The 26,640-nt window shown below is 40.8% G+C and overlaps 1 protein-coding gene across 1 annotated transcript; it reads left to right on the forward strand.

Moving 5' to 3' along the window:
• The first annotated feature begins 730 nt into the window (after positions 1 to 730).
• PPM1F (protein phosphatase, Mg2+/Mn2+ dependent 1F) lies at positions 731 to 24,842 on the forward strand. Its single transcript, XM_050906918.1, has 7 exons — positions 731 to 906; positions 11,054 to 11,187; positions 15,828 to 16,027; positions 16,656 to 16,844; positions 18,016 to 18,159; positions 19,146 to 19,239; positions 20,383 to 24,842. The coding sequence occupies exons 1-7, from the start codon at positions 731 to 733 to the stop codon at positions 20,754 to 20,756; spliced, it is 1,311 nt and encodes a 436-aa protein (XP_050762875.1). The 3' UTR covers positions 20,757 to 24,842.
• Positions 24,843 to 26,640: the final 1,798 nt, after the last annotated feature.

The following is a 26,640-nucleotide window of genomic DNA, read 5'->3' on the forward strand; positions in this document are numbered from 1 at the left end:
GCTATGAAATCTGGTCTTCTGAAGCCTTTTTTTAATAGGCATTTCAGTGGGAATGGAAACAAAAAGGGATTGTGAGTAACAAGATTGGGGGGTGTCTCAGTGAGTAAGTTTGGGTGAACTTGTAGCGTTGCACCCTTCTCAGCTGCACGTACCTCTGTGCGTGACCTGTCAGGGTGTGTAATTCTATATAATCTGATGTAGAATAAGTTTGTCTTCTAGGACGGAAAACTGTCCCGCTGGGTAAGTGTTGGGCCCCAGGAGAGCTCGGTGAAAAGGTGTCACTGGTAAACATGTTTCTGTTCCGAACACTCTGATTTCAACCCTTCTCTATTTCTGACTGCAGAGGGTGGGGAGAAGGAAGGCAGCAGGAGCTGCCCTCGGCAGAGCACTGCTCTCTGCCCCCTCGGACGCCCCCGGTGCCGGGGCACTGGCACTGGCCCCGCTCGCGCCCGCCGCCTCCCTTCCGCCCCGCCCGTCCGGCCACGTGGCCGCCCCGCCCCGCCCCCGCATTCCAGACATTGTTTCTGGCTCCGCCCTCGCCCGGGAGACCACACCCCCGCCGCCCGGCCCCGCCCCTGCGCTTCGCTTAAAGGAGCCGTCACCGCGCCCTCTTCCCCTCGCTTTCCCCTCCCCGGCCTGCCCCCCTCACTGCCCGTCCCCGCCGGCGCCTGGCCCGCTCCCGGCGAGGCGGCGGCGGCGGCCGGGCAGCGCGCCTCAGCGCGGCGCCGCCATGGCGCTGGAAGTGGAGGCGTCCGGGGCTCCCCTGAGCTCTTTCCTGAGGGACTTCCCGTCTCCGCTGGGCCCGGGGGAGCCGCTGCCGTGGAGCTCCGCGGGGAGCGGCGCCCTGAGCAAGGCCGAGGTGCCGGGCGCGCTGGCCGAGCAGGCGAGGAGCCTCCTGGGCGGCAGGTGAGAGCCCGGCGGCGGGGGCGGGCGGGCAGGGGGCTCCCGCCGGCCTCCTCTCAGGGGCGGCGCCGCGCTGACAGTTGGCGGGCGCGCGGGGGAGGGGCGGCGCGGGGCCGCTGAGGGGAGCGGGGCTGCCCCCCCCCCCCGCGCGCGGCCCGCCAGCGCCTGTGCGGGGCTGGAGCAGGTGCAGGCGCCGGGAGGCGCTTCCTCCTGAGGAGGCTTCCCAGCCTCGGCAGGGCCCGCGGGCGCCTGACGGTGCCGGCTGCTGCCTGGCGCCGGCTGCGCTGGGGAGATCCGCTCCACGTCTCCTAGGGAATTTTAGCTTCCCCCCCCCCTCCGCTGCTTAATTATTTTTGTGAATGTTCTCCTGAAAGCTGGGCTTCTAATAGCGTGCTTCTGTCATAGGCCTTCTGCCGAGACCTGTGCCTTTATAGTAATGTTTGTGTGCTCTCAAAAGTATTTCTCTCCTGCTCTTGGTGCGTGAGAGATTAAATTACAATCCTGCAATTAGCGTGAGAGGGCGATTCTTGTGGTAAAGTGCCAATAGTTTGAATTCAAGTCCCTAAGGGCACCTGTGTGGATCTACTTGAAAGTCTGGAGAGGGAGGGAGTCAGTAGTCAGTGAGCTGCAACCTGCCTTGCAGGGCTGTCAGGTGTAAGAAGCAAGCCAGCTAGAAAAGTATTCAGCTTTCCAGCCCTCTTGAGTTGTCCTGGTGAGTAGGACGTGCTTGCGTGGGTTTCTCAAGTTGATGTTTTCTCAGAACTTCAAGAGCATTGTCACACCACCACTGGAAAACACAACTCTTCTTTCAGTGATGTTTCTGTCATCCCTGATTTCAGGAGAGACATCTTACAACCCTCATCCGTATCAGTTTAGACTTCCTCTTTAACGCTGCTAAGAATTTGGATGTGACTTACTTCTTTTGTCAAGTTAGTGCTTCACCAAGAACAGATTGTCTTGCTCTAATATCTTGTCTCCTGATACTCTTCTCTCTTCGTGTCAGCTTCCTGAAGCACTTCAGCGGTAGGGCCTGCACGTACTACGTTTTACAAAGTTCCTACCGTGGTTTATTTCATTAACGTGTTTGTTAAGAGTCAAGAACAGGGATTGTGGACGGTCTAAAAGAATCTAAGTGGAGAGCTGATTTTGTGCTGTCGTACTGGGGATAACTAGCGAAGACAGGAAGTTAAGGGAGACTAGTTCTGTTTAGGTATATGCTGAATGTTACCTGGTTACTAGAGGAATTTGATGAAGAGATAGAAAACAGGGTTTGAATTACTTGTCTCTATAGCTACCATCTGGTGAGTTTATGAACACTGAATAGATTGTTGTTGTTGTTGTCGAAAGTGTGTAGGTGATTTTTAGGTACTTAAATTGCCTTAAAAAAATCAAGTTACTTCTGGGCTTTATATTATGGAGATGCTCCTGGACATAACGTCATTCACTTAAATGGTGTGCCTAAACCTAAAGGTGAGAAATGCATACAAAAAATATTAGTTTTTTAGGCTGTAGTTGAAAAAGACGCAGATGATCATTGCATTACTTAGTTGTGCTTTGACTAAATTGCTTTTGAACAAAACACAGCTGTTGCATTCCTAAACATGATTGCAAATTCATCGCATGCACTGAATCTTTGAACTCTGTGGAGCAAGAATGGTTCTGGATGAGCGCTTTAAAGAACAGAGTAATGCTAGTCTTGAACAAATACTTATCATATGGCAACCCATCTGCCACGTGGGCCAGGCTAATGCTTTCTAAAATTGTTTTAGAGAGGAAGGTATGAGGCTGTAGAGATATGGGATAGGTTCTTCAAACTGTAGTGATTTTTAAAACAGTATTTCTGAGTTACATATCTGCTAATATTCTGTTGTTCTCTAGTGGGCATATTAACAAGCAGAAGCAGAAAAAGAGTGCTACTTTTGCAATGCTTTCGTCTTGCCTGTCACTTCTGGTGTTTACACAGAAAGGAGCCTGCCCTGTCAGAAGCTACATTTTTCACATACCTGCCCTGCAGCCAGTTCTGATTAGACAGCCTGCTTTGTGGAGCTTCTTAAGTCCCAAGCTGGCCAAAAAAAAAAAAAAAAAAAAAGGGAAAGATTGCTAAAGAAAGCAAAGCAGAATAAAAGTGCAGCAATCTATTTATTTATCCTTCTTTTCACAAAATGTATTTGGAAAACAGAAATACACAAGGAAAGTGTTTTCACTAATTCTTGTGGCTGCCTGCAGGCAAAACAGTGAAGCAACCCTGTGTGTGAAGCTGTGCTTGGGCGTAGTGCACCATACCTCAAGTGTCAAATGTAGGGATCCCAGCAGACTTACAGCTCAGTTTTGGACTCCTATGACAAAGAAAAACCTCATTTTGCAATTGCAAAAAGGCTGCAGTTTCCTATTCGATAGGCTAAGTTCTTGCATGTGGAGGAAAAGACTGATAGAGCCCAAGGCCAAGACAGGAATCTGGTATTTTGAAAATGCAGGCCACCTTCTCATAATCCATGTAATTAGGGACCAAAACTATAAAGTCTCTGGTTGTGTGAGAAATTGCCAAACATTGTGCTTTCTTTCCCATGTTCGCTATTGCAGATCAACTCAAAATGTAGTTTTGAAGGTTAAATAAACTTTTCAATTGATCTGAATCCCCCACATCCGAGATAAAATAGATGAGGGAATGTAAGGAAATAGGAGAAGGAAGGATGCTAAAGGTTTTAAGAAAAGGAAAAATAAGGGGAGGGAATGACACTTAGAAGACATTTAAATGTTTGTGTAAAAGTTGTTGAAGACGCCAAAGTGATGCCAGATTAGGAAGCGAGTTCGCGAGAGGTCACTGTAGCTTAGATCCAGTGGTCTGCTGTTGCAGGCTGTCATGGTAGCATCCCTGACACACAGATGGCAGCAGAGTGGAAAATATGCACGTTCAAATATTACAGTTGCAATATAACCAGGTTTAACATTATGAAGATGTTATTGGATGTACCTTGCTGACTTCTGGCATTGATGCTTGTTCTGTATTGCCTCAGTTTGAGACTTCTCTAACACTCCAGCATCGCAGAATGTATTTTACATGATGATTAGTAATGAGGAAGGGTTTCTCTATAGATCAAAGTGTTATTGGGAATCAAGTTTGGCACACAGTTCTGCTTCTTATTTCTGCATTGTCAGATACTTCATTCACACCCACACAGATGTGTGGGTCATGCCTTGAGGGGCCCAAGCCAGTAAAGGTCCAGCAATATCCTTGGCTCATGAGACAACATATGGTGATGTTTAGCTTGTCCTTCCAGTTGCTTGGAGGCATAAACCTTTGTGTCTTTGCAAGGAGAAACATTCTTCTTCCACCACCAATCAGGATTGCTGTTGAGAAGAGAATGGGGTAAGGAATAACATTTGTTAGGTCCAACAAGGAGTTTCTGAATGCTATTGCTTCTCTAAGGCTATACACATCTCCTACATGGAAGCAGTTGGATATCTCAGGCTAACCCCCTTGAATATCTTTACTAATCTAAAATGAATTATTTTAACAATCTTCTGCAAATGCAACTAGCATAGCCAAACTCCAGCTAAGATGGCCAACCACTTTAGCTTCCTGGCAGGACTTGCGCTTAAATTCCTAATCTGGTGAAGCTTTGCAGATGTTTCTACTTTGAATAATTCATTTAAATCAATGGAACTGCCTGCCTTGTATGGAGCTAAATACATAAAATTCTGAAGAATTGGGGCAGGCTTAAGTAATCTTGTTTTGCAGAATTTTAATTAACATACACTTTTGTGTAAGAGCTATGTGTTCCGACAATCTGTAGAAATGGGTCAATGTGAATGAAGAGTCCATTAGTTACTTCCAAAGCTTTAGAAATTAACCTGAAATTTTACTAATTTGTACTGAAACAGAACATGAGATGAAATCAGACCCCCAAATACAGAAATTTCTCCTTTCCCTTGATAGGAGCTGAAACTTGTATGACCATCCTGTGACATAGCCAAAGAACAATGTGAAATTCCAGCAGCCTTCCTGTTTGAGGAGACTTTACTACAATAACAGTTGTGAGACTTCAGCTTCCTGTTCTGCACCCTCCCAAACGGTTCACTGTGTTTCATCTCTCGGTTGCCTCAGCATCCTGTTTTGTGTCTTTGTGTTTTACACTGTAATGCTTACACCCAAGGTGTGGCCCTGGCATCTTTATTTTCAACATTTCCCTGCTTTTAGAATAGTTAATTCAGCAATTCTGATATTTTTATGTTTTTATGTGATGTAAGCATGAAGAGGGGAAAAAAAGATCTTATCTTGCCTCTGGTTTACCCGATCTCTTCTTAAAACTCCCTTTAGGCCCTTCCTCAGTGAAAACTACTAATACCCAGTCTACCATAACCTCTGCTTTTAATAAATCCCCTAAAACTTACTTCCTTATTCCTAATTTGTACCATTTAGTGTATGTTATTGTAATGCACTAATACTTCTCATTGCTAGGAACATCTTTACAGTATCACTAAGTGATAAGTGATAAGAAAGTGAATTTCATGTGTGATTGCCTGCAAACAAACTTTCTCGTTTTCATGGGACCAGTTGTGCTTGGTAGCAAAAACAAGCATGGGATTAGCAGAGACAGCCTACTCTTTTCAGGAACACCAGTGTTCACACTGGTTTATGATTAATAATGTTAGAAGTGGAAGCCTTGATAAAGTTAATGGGCCAGTTTAGGGCTGGCTTGCTGGTGTTTAAATCAGTTTCTTTGGTTCTGCTTGGAAAACTGAAATTGTCTTTCCCTAGACAATATTTTGCTCTTGTAATCTGTGTGAAACACCCTTTCTGTTGCTGTTTGAATTGAGCATCAAGATAAGAAATACTCAATTTTGAAACAACAGGTTTAGGGCTTAATTGAAAAGTGACTTTTGTGGAATTAAGCCTCTTCTGTTCTGCTGTGTGGTTTTTGTTCCTGCTGAGAATGAAATGGAAGTCGCAGGTGACTCTCCATTGCACATGTTCTGTAAAAACTGTTCGATGATGACTGAAGGGCCTAAACAGATGGATTCTGGATTCTAAAGCTGCTGCTTCTGATAGCTTCAGAAGAAAATCTGGAAAAAACTGCTTCATGTAAAGATGGAAACAAAAGATTGAAATTCTGTGTGGCATTGTTTATATATTTATTTTGATTCCATCTGGTTCATCTACTGTAAAGACCTGATGTCATTAACACAAGAAACAACTTCCTATGCACTGGAGGATGTCAGATGTTCTCTTCTTGATGGATATATATTCGTGCTTTTCTGGTCACCATCACCCTGGGAGCTCTGGGTGCTGCTGTAATAAATACTAATGCTTAGAGCCACTTGAGTGGAAACATTCCGTAGTTGAGTATGAGAATAAAAAGGGAGGAGGGAAATAAAAGTAGCACATTGCGGAGAAAATACTGAATACAAGCAGCTTTTGTTTATGAGGAAACTTGTGACCTGCTATTATTTTGGCAGTATGAGAGGATCTTTCACTTACTAGAGAACTGCTAGCATTTGCAGATCTGCACTAAAAACACTTTGCTGATATAGCTGTAACATGCTAGAAACACACACTGAGTCCACAGTGACAAACTTTGCTTTACTGGCAAAGCTGTGCTGTGTGTGATCTTCTGGTGTTACAGAGCCTGGGTAGCAAATAAGTGCAGAAATATATCTTCCCTCTGATATAAGTCAGCTGCAGCTGAGTTATGCTAGAAGCTTTTGCTAGCAGATAGAGCACTTCCTCGTTTCCCTCTGAAAGGAAGGGGATTGTACAGTGGTGGTCTGTCCTGCAGTACCACTGCTGCCTTGTTGCCGTGACTTTGGTAATAATATCTAGAAAGAATATCATGTAACCTTTTTTTTTTTTAATTTGAAAGGTGGCAAGTGATCAACAACTTGGCCAATACAATTAGTAATCTCTTGTGCTTTTCCTTATACAAACAGAGGTTTCCTGACAGTACTGTGGGAGAATGTGTGTGTTTGGGCCAGGGGGATGTGAATTATTTTCCTTCCAAAAAAAGTAAATAAAAATTCAGAAGGCTTTGTGTAAACACTGGGTGTTGTATATGTCCTAGTGAGGCTTTGTACCACTCTCTACCAGGTTACACAGAGCTTGCTTCTTTCTGCTCAAAGTGCTGAAGAGCAGCTGTTTGGAGTCTGCCATCTGCTGCACTACTCAGCTTTCTCAAAGCTGCTGTAAGCTGTGGGCGTAGAGCACAACAGAAAGTCTGTCATCTGTTTTCAAGCCTTTGAAAAAAGTGTAGTCATAGCTGAGGCTCTGGACAAGATGTGGTGGCGTGACCTTTGGTGCCCTGGATGCTTCCCCCATGCCCACAAAGCTGTTTACTAGAGACTTCTGAATATACCCTCTTAAACTTGAGGGGAAGAAGAGGTGGGGGCATCTTTGAACTGGTGACTTGTTTGCAACACTCACTGCAAGTGTACTGGGGATTTAATGACCCAAATAAAACCAAATAAGAAGTGATCTTACTAGGGTTTCTGCTTCCTGAAGGAACTTGTGTATATTCTGTCTTTTCTTTCTGAAGGCTGATATGTAAGGGGTCAGTAACAGTCTTATGATTGATCTGACATATATGAATACACTGTGGCTGTGATGGCATGACAGCTGGTCTTTTAAAGTGAAATAAAATAGAGAACTAAATTGTGTTGCAGAAGAGAAACAAGGTGAACAAGAATAGAAGTAAATTCTGTTCTGTAACTCATGCCAAATCTAAAGTATGCAAGATATCATAATTGCTTTCTGCTTCCGTGTGTAACTTTATTTTGGCCCACGGGTACGTATATCAACAGAAGCTTTGCATAGCTCCTTTTAATAATACTGTATGTGTCCAGTAGTCCGGAATCTTTCAAGGAGGAGGATAGCATATAAATTTAAGTGTGTTCTTTATTAGCATAAGTATTGCTTTACTCTTTAACTTACATCTATACTCAAGTTTTTAAAATGAGGCTTGTATTTTACCATGAAGTGGCTGGAGGATATGAACTCCATGCTCTAACCACTGGCGATCTGACTGTAGCTGGTGGTGAAGCTACAATGCCTCATCTGCACTGTTACAACATGCATTAATTCTTTTTTAATATTTTTTTATTGTGGTCAAAACACACCCTTTTTGTTAGCAAAGAAATAGCCTCTAGCAAAGAAATTCCAAGTCTGTTTACTAGCCTGTGTACGCTGAGGCTAGGTAATTAGTGTTGCATGTGTCATCGAAATGGGGCTGACACATGTTTCTTCTAAGACTCTCTTAAGAGAAGGTAATATCCTTTCATGTAACACATCCCACCAGCTTCCCTCCTCTTCCCAACACAGTTGTTTTCCCACTTAGGAAACAGCTACAGTATTTCTTCTGATTCATGAAGATTAAATTATTCTAGGTTCAGCCTGTCAGCAGGGTGTCTTGGGCTTCTTTGAAAGGAAGATTTTAACAATAAGTGACATTCTTCTTTGCTTACAGAAAAGGTTTGAAGTCTGTTATGGTAACTGCAGTGGGCTTCTACTTTTACACTGGTTGCCATAGGTACTGTGCTTCCAGATACTCTCTAGCCAAGTGAGACCTTGTAGCTCTCAACTAAAGAAGCAGTTCTTACTCTTCTTTAATTATATATTTTGTTAACTCTTGAAGTCTCTGAGGATGAAATCAGAGCCAGTAAACACTGAAACTGAATGGAAGATGCCATTGCCTTGGAGCTCCATTTACCTGAGCTTGAGTAAAAAACAGGCGGACCAATATGGTAGCACTAGTATAAAGTAATCGACAAATATGTTCTGTTTGGAACTGAGGTTGAACTAAATAGGTAGGGTCATTTTTTAGGCTTTTATCTTTTGTCAACGTGTCAGAATCAACTGTGCAATGTTGTTGCTGGCTGCATAACAAATAAAATCCCAATAAACAACCATTTTCTTTGTATAAATTTCCAAAACTGTGGAGGGGGAGGAAATGCATAGGAAGCAAAGCTGAATGAAGCATATCAGTACTGAGGAATCTCTGAATTTCCTTTTTAGGAACTGGATGGCAACTGGAAAAAGTTGAAGGATGTGACATAATAACGCGTAAACCTTTTCTTTGTTACAGGCATCCTGTAAACAGAGGTTTATAGAGGACTTGTGAATTATAGCACTTAGTATATTGCGTTTTGTTTAAGCTTCTTTTTATGGACCCAGTTCAGCCAGTCAGGGCTCTGGAAAGCAGAAGTCTACGAAGTTTAAAATCAAAGTATTAAGCCCTCTTCTGATGCTAAGCTGGAAACCCAGGCTAGATTTGAATTTCTCTTCCAGCATAGCACGGAAATTCTGAAGATGACTGAAGCTGTGGCTCTCACTGTCCATTTAAATGCATAGCTGTTTCACTTAATATTTTTTGTCTCTCTTCTTGGAGCTGAAACCTACTTTAACTAAAGCTTCTGACTTTCAGCAGCATCAGCTACACATCTGACGTTGTTTGTGTGGCTTGTATTTTCATATTCCTTTCTTTTCCACCTATACAAACAAAAATAGGAAGCGGGATTTTTTTGAGAGGTTTGCCATATCCATTTCGGATGTATTTCTTGCCTGACCTTTTAAAAGGTTGTCTCGTAGTGTCAGAGTGATTATAAGCAGGCATTGTTACTTTTAACTTGGGTAGGAAAGGAACTGACTCCCCTAAACATATTAGCCTTAAAAAAGAAATAAAAAGCTAATTTCTGGCTTCCCTTGATGTGATATGACTGCAGCTAGCATTGAAAGGACTGCAAACACATTGCCATCTATTTGAAGTACTGAAATGACTCATTAAATAGGCCATCACCGCTACAGAATGCATAGCATAAAACACGCTTCTGTTAGCAGCCTGCTGACTAACACAATGCATTCTGTTTGCTGCCACAGGAGGTACTCGTACATAGCTGTGAGGATATGACAAGGCCTCTCTTTCAGGAACACAATGGCAAATGCATTTCAGCTTGTTGTCACTGGGATCTAAAACCTCACAGTCTTCCCCTCCCTGCTCTTCTCTACGCACAAAACCAGTCATCTCTGCTGAACATCTGCAGAGACCAGTTGCTTCCACCATTTCTTACTCTGTAGCTAACCAGTTTTATGCAGGACTTTCTAAATGTTTCCTGGCAAAACAAAGGCTTGTCCTTGACTTGCTGCGGGTGCCTTAATGTGTTATTTGCTTTGGTTGTATAATTTGTTGCTTTGTGGGTATCAAAAACTCCGTGAACAACGGATAAAATGCTTTTTATGGACGTCCACGCTTATTCTTCATTGTGCTCATAGAAAATGTCTGGAATGCGTGTTATGTACTGTAATTGTTAGTGCCTGCCATGGGAAATATAGTGAATATAAAAGAGTTGTTTTCTAGTAGCCACATTTTAAAGTTGGATGGGGCTTATTTGTTTACAGATTCAAAAGCATTACAGCAAGTATGTGCTTCCTATAAAGCACATAGCTTGCATAAAGCATTGAGTAAAAAGGAGAGGGTGCGTAGATCATGTAGCATTATTGTCTTTTAGATGCTTACCTAAAAGCATCAGCTGAATCACAAGTCTTGGAGTCTTTTCTTATCCTAGTCCCCAGTGCCAACTTTTTGCACCTTCTTCCTGGGTGACTTCTTTGGGGAACTTCTAGGCAGGAGAAACTGAGTATTAAAGGGCTGTAGGTTAGTACTGAGCATGACTTTTCTTGTGGAGGGAAGGGAACTGGAGTCTTAAGTAACCTTTTTGGAGATTTGCTTGTACCATAATGCAGAGATCCTGATACTGTCTGTGGTGAGACAGTTGACTGCAAGCAAAAAATGTTGTGTAGTGAGTAGAAACAAAATATTAGTGTTCAGAGGCTAGAATGGAAGGTAGCAGTTACCATCCGAGAGCTCAAGAGAAGGAGGTACCATCTGCAACCAGAGTGTAAGGCAACAGTTTGAAAACATGATTCATATGCTTCTTCCTCTTTGCATTCTTGAGAAAGCAGTTGTCCAACTGAAGATCTTACTAAAGATTTGTATGAATAAATACTGAACATATGGTTCCTCTACTAGTTTACTAATGAAGTTGGAATTATTGGTTGTGTGTAACGCTTTCTAATTCTGAGGTCACTAGCCATAAACAGTGAGGTTGTAGCTCAATTTAAACTAATGCAGTCTATTTTGCTTTCCCTTCGTTTTCTTACCAGCAGAGGTGTTTCACCGCTTCTTGCAGCATCGTTGATCCATGCTGCAGTTGATGAGGTTCTCCAAACAGACTTGACTGAATTTAAGCAGCAAAGTGTGGAAACAGAGGGAGAAGGAGATGAGGAAAGGTTCACCTGTAAGTATACTTTTTTCCTTCTGTGGTTTTCCCAGAGGCTGTCTGTTGGAAGACTTCAGTGTTTTGAAACGTTTCCCAGAATATTTGGTTAGGCTGTCTGGCAAGCAGCAGTGAACAGAACTTTATTTGCTCCTGCTGGGTATCTGTGGGATGAAAGGTAGCTATGCTAGTTTTGTGGGCAAGATGCAAACATGGTGTCTGGAGCCCCGGACTGATCGTGTGCGTTGGCTTTCTGGAAAGGGAAGAGAGTTTCTCTTCCCAAAAAGAATTAATGACTGTGTCCACTGTGCTTCCTGAACTGAACTAGTTAAGAACTTTTCTTTTCCTCATTGGATAATTTCACTTAAATTGAACTAGTTCAGTTCCTATCTTAAGTTGATAACCTCTTATATTTTTGAAGTGCCCTTTTCTCTTTGGTAGACTGACCTTAGCTAATTACTCCTATGTTTTGACATTGACATCATCACGGTTGCTATTGTGCAGCCACGCTGACACCTTAAGTTCATCCATATAATCCATCTTGCTTTTGTCTGTTCTTGGGAACCAGATTTTGGGGCTTGTGGCCCCTCCACAACCTGAACATCTTGAAACTCCAGATCTTTCTCTTGGCAAGTTTCTCAATAGTCTCTGTCTTTATCGATTATTTCTTCTCTTCCCGCCCTCCCCTATAAAGATGGGATGCTGAGGGATGAAGAACCTGACGTATGTGTCTTCTGCCTGATGCCTGCATTTTCTCCTATCTGAGTGAATTGGAGAGAGAACACACCTTGGTGACTGAGGACTGGGTTTGTGCCTCACACAACAGATGGTCCTATTGCATTTACATGCTGAAGTGTTTAACATTAGACTTCACCAAACCTTCAATCCTAGTGCCAAGAACTTAAATGGAGCAGCATGCAGGCAGAGTCAAAGATAAAAATGGAGGAGAGATGTCTTAGGCAAACTGGTCTACCCTGTAAGGGGAAATACTCGCCCTTCCATTTCCCTGGGATGACTTGAAAGGCAGTTCAGCGTGCCCCAGAGGATGCATCTCCAAGCAGAGCTCTGGTGATGGCCAGGATATGACACTTTCCAGAAGCCTATTTTAGTATTCACCTACAAGTCTGAAATGGCAGGAGGCGGAACACATTTAAGTCTTGCTGCACCCTGAATATTTCATCCCTTGCCTTAATGTTTGTAGCCTTCATATGTCTGGAGAGATTTAGCAAGTTTCCAGCGCTTTGCACGGGAAGAGTTGGCTTCCTATCAGCTTGGCTGGGGTCTAAACAATATGCCCTGGCTCTCCTCCTCCGGCGCAGGGAGGAATGATTCCGCGGTCGGCGTTCACGGGAAATGTGAGCAGCGGCATGCGGGACATCAGCAAACCTGCCTCCGAGGCGAGGGCGAGTCCCGGCCGGGCGGGGCCGGGGCGGGGGCGCGGATCGCGCCCTCTGCCGCTCCCCGGCGGAGCTGCGGCCGCGCGGAGGCTGGCCTCTGCTGGGCTGGGCTCTTGCTGGGGCTGGAGCCGGAGCCTCCCAGCACCTCCGTATCGAACCGGTTCGTTCTGCCGGCCTTCAGAGATTCTCGCGGGTGCCTGTTCCAGTCGCTTTGAGTTCAGTCTCCCCAGAGTGCCCCATTTCTGCACTCCGTGTTCTGTTGTGTGTGTTGGTCTGTGAGCAATCACACGGACTTCAGTGCAACTAACCTAACCTGGAGCAGGATGCTGCCCGAGATGAGGAGCTGGCAAAAGAAGAGCTTTGCCTGACTAGATCACTGCAATTGTAAGCAAATAAAGAGGTACAGGCAGCAGTGCTAGACATGGCTTTGTGCAGGGGAAACTGAAGGAGATCCAGGTACTGATCTTCCATAACTAGAAGCTCTGTATTATCATAGAATTGTGGAATCATTTAAGTTGGAAAAGACCTTTAAGATTGTCGAGTCCAACCCTAAACCTAACACTGCCAAAGTGTTTCTTTGTTATGTTTGCAGTAATGACCATAAGGCATGTGATAAGATCTCCCATTGTCAAAAGTGATATAAAAGCATCTCCCTTATTGTCTCCCTTACATCAGAGAGAATTGTATCTTACTGCGTTGTGGCTTTGTGCTCCAGTAATGTATCTTTATTTGCTATTGCTCAACCTTTATACGAAAATAACGAACAGCATATTGTAACCCACATATGATAATTACGTAGGTTTTCAGCACAAATATTTCACAAAGCAGCTGGAAACTGGTCATCAGAGCATCTTGTAGTCACTCTGCTGGGGACTCTTCATTGACTCTCATGTAATTATCTTTGAGGTGAACTGTAGCAGTAACATAAGATGTGAACTGCTATGTATTTGTGAGCCTAGGATTATAATTTCTAGTTCTGGGTTTTATGAAAATCTCGGGCCCATGGACCTTCAGTTTGTGAACCTCATCTGAATGGCTAAGAAATTATAATGTTTAGAAACAGTGAATAATGAAGAACTTGATAGGACAGGGACATTTTCTTGATCGTAAGCATCTAATGTCTCTGGAATCCTGTATAGTTACATTGTACTGGTGACACTTGTACAATAATTCATGCTGCTGTTTTACTCTAAAGCCCATAAAGATATGGGATTGGAGTCTACTTTTAAGATAGCGCAGGCAAAATCAGAAAATCCTTGGATGAGTTCGATCTTGAACTAGTTCAGGTTCTCTCTCACTGCTCCTTGTTGACAAATGCCCCAGAACCTTCGCTGTTCTGATGGATGAAACCTTTAATTTCCATCTTATCTATTCATGTCTATTTTATGTTTATACATTCTTGTGTCACCATTGTCATTTAGATCAAATCGCTATTCACCATTCCCCTATAGAACATTATGGAATCTGCTTACTGTTCAGGTACTTGCTTTGCCTAATCTCAGCAAAGAATTTCTACTTTAAAGGCATTAATTTCTCTGCATGTTTGGACTGTACTTGTTTTCCCTATCTTGTAATTGCTATTACATCACTTTAACTGTACAACTAGGAAGAAAGATGTTCCTTGTGCTACAGCACAGTATGGACTCTCTCTTCCCGCATTGCAGTAATAACTCTCGGGCAAAAAAGCATTCTTGGAATGAAAGAGAAGTGATTATATAAAAGCAAGGTATGTACGTGTGCCTATATGAGTACCACTGTTTGATGTGGTATACTGCAGAAGAATTTCTGGTGTTAAGGTACTAAATTCTATGTCAGATTTCACAAGCTTAGTATTTAAACAGCAGTTTGTGTCCAAGTCTTCTGGTCGGTATTAGTCAAGACATTTACACATATGTAAACTAATAGCTGTAGATAAGGCTATCTAAGATGCTGTCCTATTTAGTTATATTTGTATATGGGTTTACTTAATATTTAAAGGTTTTAATATCTTGCCCATTCACACCTGCATATTAAGCAAACCAAAAGTAGTTTTGGTTAATATGTAGTGACTGCTAGACAAAGGTCTGTGTTTAAATTTAAGCTTTCAATTCTCCAGGCCCAGAGATGCATCTGAAGCTGGCCATCCAGTGTTGCTGAGAAAAAGAAGTGCTTGAGAACTGGGAGTTATAAAAAGGAATTCTGAGGAAGCTTTAATGCTAGCAGTGTTAGCAGGAGTCAGGATAAAATAGAAATAGGAAAGATGTTTTCGTGTACTGCAGTTCTTTAGGAAACACATTAGTGACCAGCAAATTATTTTTGCTATATAGATGATCTTTTCAATGCTTTTTGAAGTTAGTTGATTTAGCATTGAGGCAGGATTTTTACTCAAATAACAAAACTTTACATTATTACCTATTCTGAGAGAGACTGCATTGCAAAGCTAGACACAATGTCAAACACCAAACCATTCAGTCTGATGAACAATAAGTTTGGATTAATTGATCTTTGGGACCTATCCAGAAAAGGATTTGAGTGTCTGGCTGGAGCTTTTCACACTACGCTCAATGGGTGTTTACAGTTCTGCTCTGTAATGACAAAGCAGGAAAGTGGCGGAAGTGTTCTTCTGTCCCTCTAGCTCCTACAACCATGTGTATTTAAAAAGATAAAGACAACAGCTTAAAATTCTAATCTGTTCAGCTCAACTATGAGTTGAGCTATTGACTTCAGCAAAACATTCTCAGACTTCCTTGTTGTTTCAGTGGAAGTGGTTCAGTAGGACATAACCTGACCCAAAGCCAGAGTAATGCTTTTTCAACTCTTGTGTCCAAGACAACAGCAATCTCTTACCTTGAAGGCTTTTCTGCCTGCTTGATTATTTCCTTTTTTTTTTTTTTTTTTTTTGGTAGGGATGCACTCCTACCATTATATCTTGTGCATTGTACTTGCATAATAGTAACATTTATGTCTAATATGCCAGACTGATTTGGGGGTCTTTGTTACAATTTTTGTAATGTAATCACCTACTTGATAAGCCTGTGTTTTGAAAGAGAACTAGTAAGTAAAGAAGCTGCTCGTATCCTTAATGTTATACTGTTTTCCATTGACACTTTCTGTCCACGTTATTCTCAGGAGCCTGTTTTAATTCTTGCAGAGTCTGTAAAGGCAGAGTGCTGAATGTGTGTATGTAGCTCTAAGGAAAGAAACTTGAAGGAAAGACAGGCCAAAAGATGGGGTAATGTAGGAAAATGGGGCACACAACTTACTGTTTTATCTTTGTGCTGTCAGTGCTGGATGGAGAGTCGTTGCAGCGCTGCTTCTTTAACAAGCTTCGGGATGTTTGCTTTGAGTGGCAGAAGCAGTTGCCACCACTGAGACCACTGAAGCGGTTCCTGCTTGTTTCCATCCACGCCATCCGTAACACTCGACGGAAAATGGAGGACCGCCACGTTCTGCTCCCAGAGTTCAATCAGCTCTTTGGTTTATCAGTAAGTCTGGACAAAATTGGGGAGGCCAGTTTGTTAGCTTTTCAACATTCCTGTAAACACAATGACCTAGTGATGGATGATCTGTGAAATGGTAAGAATTTGTTGCCACAAGTTATTTATCATGTCTGTGCTGGAGCAAGGACTTACTGACTCAAATTGCTAGGGGCTAACTACTGCCCTGATAAAGAAGGATCTTGTGACCTTGGGCTTCATGTCATAAGTGATATAGGGAGATGGGAAGTTCACCTAGTGTTATGTTGCTGGAGTTATAATGTTCTTGTGACTGAGGTAACTGATATATTAAGAAAAGAAGGGGGGAGAACAGCAGTTGTACAAGTGCCAATTAATGAAGCTGCAGTGGGACTGCGTAACCAGCTGTCTGCTGTTTCAATTCCAGATTATTTTCAAAGATATTAAATGACTAACAGCAAACAAAGAAAAGTAATTCCCTGCAAAGTACCCATTTTATCTGTTTTGCACATGGGTAAACTGACTTAAATTGCCCTTACCTATGCAACGTTGTATGGAAGAAAGCCCAGAATAAAGAATCTTTGCTTGCTGGTACCAGTCTATGAGCTATTTTGGTTTTGAACATGAATGTCTTCCTCTCTCTCCCTCCCCCCAAAAGGATGACATTGATCGCGCTTACTTTGCGGTATTTGATGGCCATGGTGGAGTGGATGCTGCCAATTATTCAGCAACCCATTTACATGTAAATGTTGGGCTACACAAAGAGATTGTTAAGAATCCAGCTGAGGCCTTGAAATGCTCTTTCCAGAAGACAGATGAAATGTTTCTTTTCAAAGCCAAAAGAGAGGTGAGTGGGTAGAGATTAATTCCATTGTATTTAAATAACACTGAGAACTGTTGGACAACATGGTATTATCCAGAAAATTCTGGCAGTACAGTTTCTTTGAATCACTGACTTCTTTATGAAATTATGCTACATGTAAAGGTTTTCTTTGATCAAATTATTTCTTTTTTGAGGAAAAACAAAATGACAGTGCTTGCAAGTTCAAGATGAGTGATTGAAAAGAAGTGTTAAGTGATTTAAATGATCCTGACATACCAATTATTTGAGAGAACACTCTGCTGCCTCTTTGCCTAAATTAGGCAGCCTCTAGATGTTCTGTTGTCCTACCTCTTACCTGGAAAAGAGGTTTCTCTCTTCCTAATAATATGGTCACTATCTTCCTCTTTCTTGTCCCACCATTAATGTCACAGGTGGTTGTAAGATGAAAAATGTGTTCTATGATTTAAATCAGACTCTTCAGTTCATTAAGCTTATTGATCAGCTTTGAATCAAGTTGGTATGATGAACATTCTTTCTTCAAATATACATAATGGGAGGACGGTTTATTATACAGTTTAATGAGAACTCTTTTTATTATAGCAGTTACTGAATATGGAAGTATTCATTGTTAGTATCTTAATTTCTGTCAATGAGGTACAAAAGAGGGACCAGCATCTTCATGAGGTCTGACTCTCACTAATCTTTACAGGCAATCTAGGACAGTTAGGTTCCTTCCTTTGTTAACATCTTCATTTAAATACCCAAGGATGAGGGGATGTATGCAGAGCAAGGTGTCTGTAATTGCTAGTGGTAGAGTGGAGAATGTGAAATGGATTGGGGAGACCTGTGTTTGTTTGTGAAATGTTCATACTATTGAAATTCAAGTCCTCTTTCTTTTCTGTGTGTCTCTGTGTTTTGAAGAATAGAGGTCTTGGTCTCCTAGATCAGTTTTGGAATTAACAGCAGAGAAGGAAGAACATAACAGAGGCAATATTAGCCATCTGCATGTTAGAACATGTAAATAGTTTATTTCAACTCTGTCTAATATCTTGTACCTTTTTTCAGGTACCTGAATTATGATTGGCAGGTCTACTTTGCTGCATTTAAGTATGATTAAACCTAGGTTCACAATATTGCCATGTAACCTAGTAGGGCTTGTTGAATATTCACCTAACATACCTGTTTTCTTCTATAGAAGCTGCGGAGTGGTACAACAGGTGTATCTGCGTTGATTGTAGGGAATAAGTTACACATAGCATGGCTAGGGGACTCACAGGTAATGCTTGTGCAGCAAGGAAAAGCTGTGACGTTAATGGAACCTCACAAACCAGAAAGAGAAGTAAGTTTGACTTGTTTTTTTCTCTCGTGTGTGTTGTCAGAACCTCTCTTGAAACCTTTTGGAATCAAGCCTTCTTAAGTGTTTGGTGCTTTACATAATTACATGTATTGTATGGTAGGATTCAGAGAATTGACAATTTCTTTTTTCCATCCACTCCTGTGTTTTGAAAAGGTGATCCTTACAACGATGCCCCCTTGAAAGTATTGATGGTACTGGTAGTCCTGACTTCAGTTCCTGCTCAGACTGTTTTTTCAAAATTTGTAGTAATTAAAGACTTTCACAGGGTTTTTTGTGTGTATGAATTTAAAACTGCCTATTATAAATTAACTTATTAATTTGAGATTAATAGCTATTTAAAATGTTAGCATAATGCAAGTCTTTCATAATATACTATACTGTCATTCAAAAGCTAATGATAAATCTGCTAGCCTAACTGGCTTAAAGTGTATTGCATTTTCTAAATATTTTAAATAGCCAGGTATTATATGAAATTTGGTGGGGATCTTGCGAGTTTAGATAGCATTGCATGACCCTTTGCCTTCATAGCATGAATATTTGTAATAACTGAGTAGTTAAAGGAGTATCAATGAAAATGCTATTGTTACATAGTCTAGTTATCTTGTATTTCATTCCAAATATTTATATATTTACCCAATTGCTGTATGGGATGGGAAGAAATGGCAGGAAAGGGTACTCACCCATATGGGAGAGAAAATGATGATACAAAAACTTAAGAATTCTGCTTTTTTGTGGACAAGCCATGGTATGGTTGGGAAGTAGGTGGGTTGTTTCCAGTAATCTTAAGTGCATGTTTCCAAGCTAGATTCTGATATGTGTGTTTGCTATATTCATAGTCTAAATACAGAAGCTGAAGCAGCTCTTGATTTTGGGTTTTGTCTTTTTTTCCCTCTTCAATTGCATAACAACAAGGTCAGTATGCCATGGGTAGGCTTTCAGTATAAAAATTGTATTCTACTGTTTTTTAGGATGAGAGAGCACGTATTGAGACTCTGGGTGGTTGTGTAACCTATATGGACTGCTGGCGGGTTAATGGTACCTTGGCTGTTTCCAGAGCAATTGGTAAGATAAACCATCAGAATTAGTATAGTTCAGATTAAATTTGATTAAAACACACCACCTGAGACTGTATGTTTACTGTAAATGACTTTTTGCTCAGCATTAACCAAATAGCAAACCACTCTTACTGTCTTTGCTGTAAGCCTAGCTTACAGCTATATAACTTACATAGCTTGCAGCTATATAATCTTATTCGTTTTACCATAAGCATAGAATATTGTTTTATTTTACATACTAGCCACGACAGTCCTAATTCTTTTATACTTCTGAGTCTTTTGCTTCTCGTAAATGTCTTTGATACTGTGATGTTCTACAGTAGCTTAACAAACTTAGAGTATTTAATTTGTAAAAGTGGAGGAAGTAGTAAGTGTTCATCTAGCCTTCTTGATGTGTCTGAATGTCTGCTTTGTGGGGTTTTTTGTCCACTTTAATATATCTTTCTCCTGACTGCAGTTCTTAAGTCAGATCACTGCATCCTCCTTCAAATCACACATATCCAGCAATTTAGGGCATTTTAATTGTAGTATTCCAGAATCTTATTAAATGAGCTTACTTTGCTACTTGCCAGTTAGGGCAAAAAGAGGAAAGACCCTGGGGAAGTACAGTAGATAACTGTAATGTATGAGTGGAAGCAAATTAGTATAAATTTGTATACTATTTGGATCAATAGCAACCCATGTTTAATAAGTATGTCCATATGAAACTGATGAACTAAACACAATGAGCAGATTCTTATGGCATTGTGCTGTATATCTGGATAGCTGAGAAAAATCTTATTTTCATAGCATTCTGAGGGCTGTACAAGAGGCACACCTGCAAAATGAAGGCCTGACTATCTCCTTGCACAAATATATTTCAGAGAGAAAAATCTTCGAAAGAATTTCCTTAGTTTCCCTGCAAAATTAGGAAAGCATGAACTAGAGTAACTCCTTAGAAACCCACTGGATTTAGGTAGGTTCCATGCGTTCTTAAAGAAACAAAGGCCTTCTGTGCTTATTCCGTAGCTTTTCACTACTCTTGTCCTGCATCAGGTACCTCTGGAATATGATCTGGCTGTCCTTGAGGATGGTAAAAGCAATTGGTGGGTGAAGAAGTAACTGTTTACATTTGAAGTAATAAAGCCTTTGTTTTGATTGTTTGTCTTAGGTGACATATGTCAGAAACCCTACATTTCTGGTGATGCAGATGGAGATTCATTTGAGCTGACTGGTTCTGAAGATTACTTGCTCCTAGCCTGCGATGGATTCTTTGACGCTATCAAGCCGTATGAGGTTGTAGACTTGGTCCTAGATCATTTAATGCAAACCAAAGGAGTGGGTCTCAAAGCAGCTGAAAGACTGGTGGCTGCTGCAAAGGAAAATGGATCCAGTGATAACATCACTGTTCTAGTGGTGTTCTTGAGGGATCCTCAGGACATCTTGGCAGACTGTCTCAGAGACCCTAAGAGCCTTGGGGCTGGTGATGATGCCCGGAGGTCACCCTTTAATTTCCTCAGCTGTGAGGCAGCAGCCACACAGTGACAAAATCTGCTTAATCCAGAACATTCAAATAAGTTCACGTAAGGAACTGCTTTCCACTGAAGAAGCCTCTAATACAATAGGCAAAATGTGTCAGGAAAAAAATGACAAATGGACAAACATTTAACAGAAAGGCAAGACTCCTTTTACTGAGTTCCCATTTGTCTTTTCCTTCCTTTCCTCTCCCTTCAAAAAACACTGAGCAGATATGGAGATTTGTACAGCTATTTCATCTCTGGGAGCAGACTTCTAAAGTGTGTCACAGGGCTGCTGGTCATATCCTTCTGCCCTGGAAGTGGTAAGAAACCGTAATATGTATAAGCTAATGGGTGAGAATACCCATTTGTGAATTCTGAGTGAAAATCTAAATTAGCGCTTAAAAAGAATGCTGTATGTTGTATTTAATTGTGATGTTACTTTGGAGATTGGGAGGAGAGAAGCTGTCACCATCACAGAAAAGCTTGTTACTGTGTGTGGTCTGTAGGAACAGGCTTGGTATGTGAGAGACTGGGTGACACCAGTATGCTCTGTAAGTTGCTTTTGTTTTGTACCAAAGATGATATTACAAGAATGATGCGGCCTCTTTATTCGAACAGAGACATTTAATTTTGTGTGTATGGAGAGGAGAAAATGAAACTGAATGCTCCAGAAGAAGAGCAAGAAAGCTAACTAGAACTATCCCAGGCAGAATGATACAAAATCAGCTGCTTTCTGGGATGCTCTGGTTTATAAACTGGAATCCAATATTTAACTGCACTGGATTATTTCTCCCTAACAAACACGCTTTATTGGCTATTTGGCAACCTGAAAAGAAAGAACCCTTATTGTTGTATTTGAGAGAGATCTTTACAGTATGTGCGTGCTAGCAGTTAAATATGCTCTGTTTCTGCCACTTTTTTGTGTACTATAACAAATGAGAGTTTTATTTTTATTCTAAGTGTTTATTTGTTTATTTACTGAATTTTTTGCAGTGTTACTTTATTTTGTTGTGGTTTTTATTTAAATTAGAATTTTAAAGTGGCTGTGTCTTTATTATCTGGTTTTAAAAACTGACTACCCTCAAGTGCCTTAAATATTTCACCCAAGGATTGTTGGCTTCCTGTCATATTCTGGTGAGCCAGTTTATAGTGTTTTTAAAATGTGACTTTTTAAATTTCATTAATACTAATGTTTAATGCACTTCGATGTTTCATTTTTGTGAATGATTTTAGTGGGAACTAGGTTTCAAGAAAACATCTTTCATTGTTGCCAAATCTTGTGGCTTGTAGTAAAAGCTTCACAATACTTACTGTGACTTACCCCCTGCCCCATGCAAAAAGCTCTAGTTAGTTAATCATAAAGTAACAATCTGAGTCATCATGACTTTCATTGAAAAACAAATACACTTCTGACCTTCACAAGAAAATTTAATAACACAAACTAGAAACAGTATAGTAACAGTTTTTGATTAATAGATGGTTAATTTAGCCATACTTCATGAACTTTTTGGGTCTAAATAACTTTCTAAGGAGATGTGAAGCTGAGGTGAGGATGAAAGAATCTTAATGAATGTGTATGTTGTGTGACTTATATCCATTACATGCTACAGCCTCTGGTTGTGTTTTGTCTTGCCTTGCTAGCCTGGCTAGCAGGACTCAACAAGATCTGAAGGCTCAATGGTATATGTGTTAGTAATTTCTGTATCTAAACAAGAAGTGCTTTACATCTGGCAGCAAGATTGTATGCCTAATTTAGAAGCGCATGGCATTGCAATATGTCAGTCCTGTTGATTAAAACGTGTTGAACATTAATGTTGCTTAGCGAGGAAATTGAGGTAGAAGTGTTGAGATGGCTAAAAGGAAGAACAGAGCAGCACTGTTTATGTCCATAATGTCTCTGAATTGTTAGCTAGTGTGGGGCAATGCAGTTACCCGAGTGACTTGAGTTTTTTGCTGGATTACTATGGACAATCGTATGGTTTAACATAGAAACTCCTCAGTGAGCTACATAGCAACTTGGACAGTGACTTCCTTGTTTTGCTATGCAACAACAGGAGCTTTTCCTCTGAGAAGGTTGCAAGCACTTTTCCATCCTACGTTTTGCTGTCCTAAAATATGTGGGGAAGGCTTTTTGTGATGGCAACCTCGTAGGGTAGGTGTTAATTTTTGTAGTGAACCTTCTTCAGTTAAGGAGACCTTTAGGCTTGCATAGTAATCCCTTTGGATTTACCATCTCCTATCTCTTTGATTTCTAACCCAGATATTTAGTGTCATGCTAAATTCTGATGACCACTAGTGCCTCTTGGTGTCTTGGAAATAGTTCTCATTATTAATATAGTAAGAATCATACAGAATTGTTTGATTTCACTGCTACCTGAGGTTTATCAGGAGAGGGGGAAGCTATTGTATTCATGAAGGGAGGTGTGAAATGTTGCTAAGTTCATAGTACGATTTAGTTTCTGAAATTTGCCAAATTGCCTGAAACATGGAGAGAACTGAACAAGCCAAATTCTTTGTAATGATCCTTTTATTTCAACCTTTTTGGGGCAGATTTGCATTACAGAGGAAACAAAGTCTGAAGTCTTTCAATGGATACTTACAGCTATGTGCGAATATCCTTTTTTGTTTCAAATTTGATAGATTTCTTATTTTTTATGGGAACTAAGTGAAATGGGCCTTTAGAAACCTGTCTGTGGTAATCAGAAAATTTAATTCTCAAGCTATGCTCTAGGGAAGAAATTCTGCATTCTGAGAAGCTGTTCCCTTATATAGATGTTTTCATTCTGAATGACCTAGTGCCTCATTTCTTTGAGATGTAAGTAGATAGAAATAGTCTTTGGGAACTCATACAGATTTCAGCGGGGATAAAAAATGTTTCTCTTAATTTTCAGAGACTTCTTACTAGCTTTAAAAAGTCTGGTCAGGTCTATAGGAGTTGTAACTGGGTCGAAAATGGCAGTTTGTATCCTATCAGTGGAATAAATAAGTCTTGACGTATCATCCACAGTAAAATTCCAAATACTATTTAGGGGGAAAATTGGTTTTGGAGACTCTTACCTATTCTTGACAGCCTGATCAAAACCTATGGAAACTTTTTTTTTTTTTAACTGAAAAACCAACATTTCAATTTGATGTTAAATCAGAAATGAAAGTATGACACAGGATGCAAGTATGGATTTTGGAAGTGCACTTTTAAAATTCTGTTGAAAATGGTCATCAGGATGGTTCTTAACCTTGGGATGGCAAGGCAACCTCCAATTTTTGTTTCACTTGTGACTTTGATATCACTTTTAGAAGCCACCAGCTATAATGCGTAATACTGTTACAAGAAGTGTCACTAGTATGGGTGGTGAGGAGAGAGGGGAAGGAGCTCTAGCAGAAGGTATGAAGTTGAACTAAATAGTCCAAAATATGGAATGGTGCTATGTTTTGAATTTACAGTACTAATCTGCTACGTTAGCTTTTCGTATCTTTCCTCTTAAAACTTCTTGGATTTCTGGTATTGGCTGTTCTGTTCTGTTTTCTTTCCCTCCTTTGGTTAAAAATAGTATGTAATTTTGGTGAGAGAATGCTCTCACCTCTCTGAGCCTTCCCAGTGTCATCTACAATATACTAACACTTGTCCACCAATGTCAAATTGACTAATGACAAATTGACTAATTTGCCTGTTTCCTTGTGGTCTTTCTGATGGGCCTGCAATAAAAACAATTCTTGAGTCTAGCCAAAATCTTTGAAGCTGTAGAAGTTAGCTGAAGGATTCAAGACAAACATTCAATGAAAAATGGAAGTATTTTCATATTTTGCTAGACTCCAAATGAATGTCTGCTGCTGCGTTTTAGCACCCAACATCAGAAAAATTGCTCCTTAAATGAGCCTGCATTTTTAAAACAGAGCACGCTTAAATTCTTGTATTGTGCTTGATTGAAAACTAGTTTTAGTCATTCTGCTTAGCTAGTTATCCAACACCTCTTTTGCTTACGGGTAATTCATACTTTTATCTTTCTTTCCCTTCCCTTCCCTACCCCGCCCTCTCCTACAAAGAAACATACCTAAGACCGTGAAGTCTTCTGGGTCTGATATAGACAAGATTACAATTTTACGAATTACATGTGTTGGGGGGTTGGTTTGGGGGGGTTTCGAGAATACAGAGGGTAGAAATGCAGGAAAATTTTTAGAACAGAGGGAGATTAAGTAAAATCCACCCTCTGAGTGATGGAGGAGTGAAAGAGAGAGACAGGAATGCATTTAAGTATTATTAATGCCTATTTTAAAAAGGAAGTGGGCTGGAAAATAGAGCTACAAATGTCAGTTCTTTAGAGTGAAATACCAGTGCTTGAAAGAATTAGAAACACACCCATTAAAAAGGCAAAACTCAGATGTGGTAACTCTGTCTTCAAACAGCCAAGGAAGGAATCGCAGTAAAAGCATCCGAGGTGACTTACTGTGACCCTTCAACACTGTCTTGGAAGCTAATGCTACTAAATGGATTTTTCTAAACATCCTGATGTGTAAGGTAGTGCTAAGAGGGAGCATTCAGTATATGCAGTTACTGGTCACTGTGCAACTGCTGCCATGAGTAAATGCCATGGAGTGCGTTAATGAATCGATATGGCTGGTGAGCTCTCATAAGATGAGTAATTGGGCACGGAGTGGTTACAGCGGAGTTGGCAGTTGAATAGTGTTAATCACAGTGATGACTTTAATAGCATTTAATAGACACTTATCTGAATTCAAAGTCAGATGAGATACTGCTCTTTTTAAAAGCATTTCCAGTGCTATTAGCTTTCTGTCATGAAAAGCCACTAAAATTTCCATTTTTTTTGTTGGATGTTGGGAAAAGTGCTTCTCTTGCTTTCTGAATTCTGGAGATAAGTTGGCTGTCTGCACTGGAAAACCCATTTTCAGTTGATAGCTTAAAGCAGCTGTTTGGGGTTGAAACTTCCTTCCCAGGCAATCCTTTAAAAACTAACAAAAAGGTGCTTCCAAAACAAGTGGCTGAGGAACATAGGTATTTCTAAATGGCGTTGCACAAAAGGTAACCAGCAAATACCCTCAATCTGTAAAGGGCATAGACAGTTAGTTGAGCTGCTTAAAGTCTAAATTAAGATTGCAGCTCCACTCTCTGTATAAGTGAGACTCTGTTGGTTAAATTACTCATATTCTTGTGGATGCAGGTACTTAATGCACAGCACCAGGCATGGTCTATTTCTGTTCTTATAGTACTGAAGTATCAAGCAAATGCTTTAGGGAGAAGGTGGGGGGATGTTAGCCACAACAGAGCAGATTGCAGATGATTCATATATAATTTAGCTCTAGTTAAGCCTGAATTAAATTTCCCTGGTTAGCTCTATTACTGTCCCTTTTACAATTGGGCCTGTGCCGTCAGACAAAATCCTACTAGGAAGTAATGGTCCATTCCCCCTTTTTGAGGAGCAAACAACTCCTGATGGACAAAATGTCCTGATGGACAAATGAGCTTTCAAATGAGTGCAAAACTTCCCAATCTATGTATTCTCTCTAAACACATGTTTATAGTAGGTCTGATTGCATTTGAATAGTTGTGCTGGAAAGCAATGGGTTTTCTGCCAAGCTAGTCATAACCTTTAAAACTGACAGCACCAAAAGCAAGAGGCTAGTCCTCCCTGCTTTCCTAAATCAAGCCACTAAAACAGCCAGCCCTGTTGAGTATTTGTTTTGCAGCGTTGACAGCTCTAAGAGCTAAGCCAGCCACTTTCCGCATATGTTTTGGTTGTTTTTAATATATTTATTGGATTTTACTTTATCTAAAGTTATTTCTATTGATATCAGTCATGTCAGCTGAAAAGTAATCAAATGGAGACATGAGGGAGTGGCTGGACCTGAACGCCTGTCTGTCATAGACACTTCTTAAAATACTACCTTAAAATGAA

This window comes from Gymnogyps californianus, chromosome 16 (assembly GCF_018139145.2).
Source record: "Gymnogyps californianus isolate 813 chromosome 16, ASM1813914v2, whole genome shotgun sequence".
NCBI classification, from domain to species: Eukaryota; Metazoa; Chordata; class Aves; order Accipitriformes; family Cathartidae; genus Gymnogyps; species Gymnogyps californianus.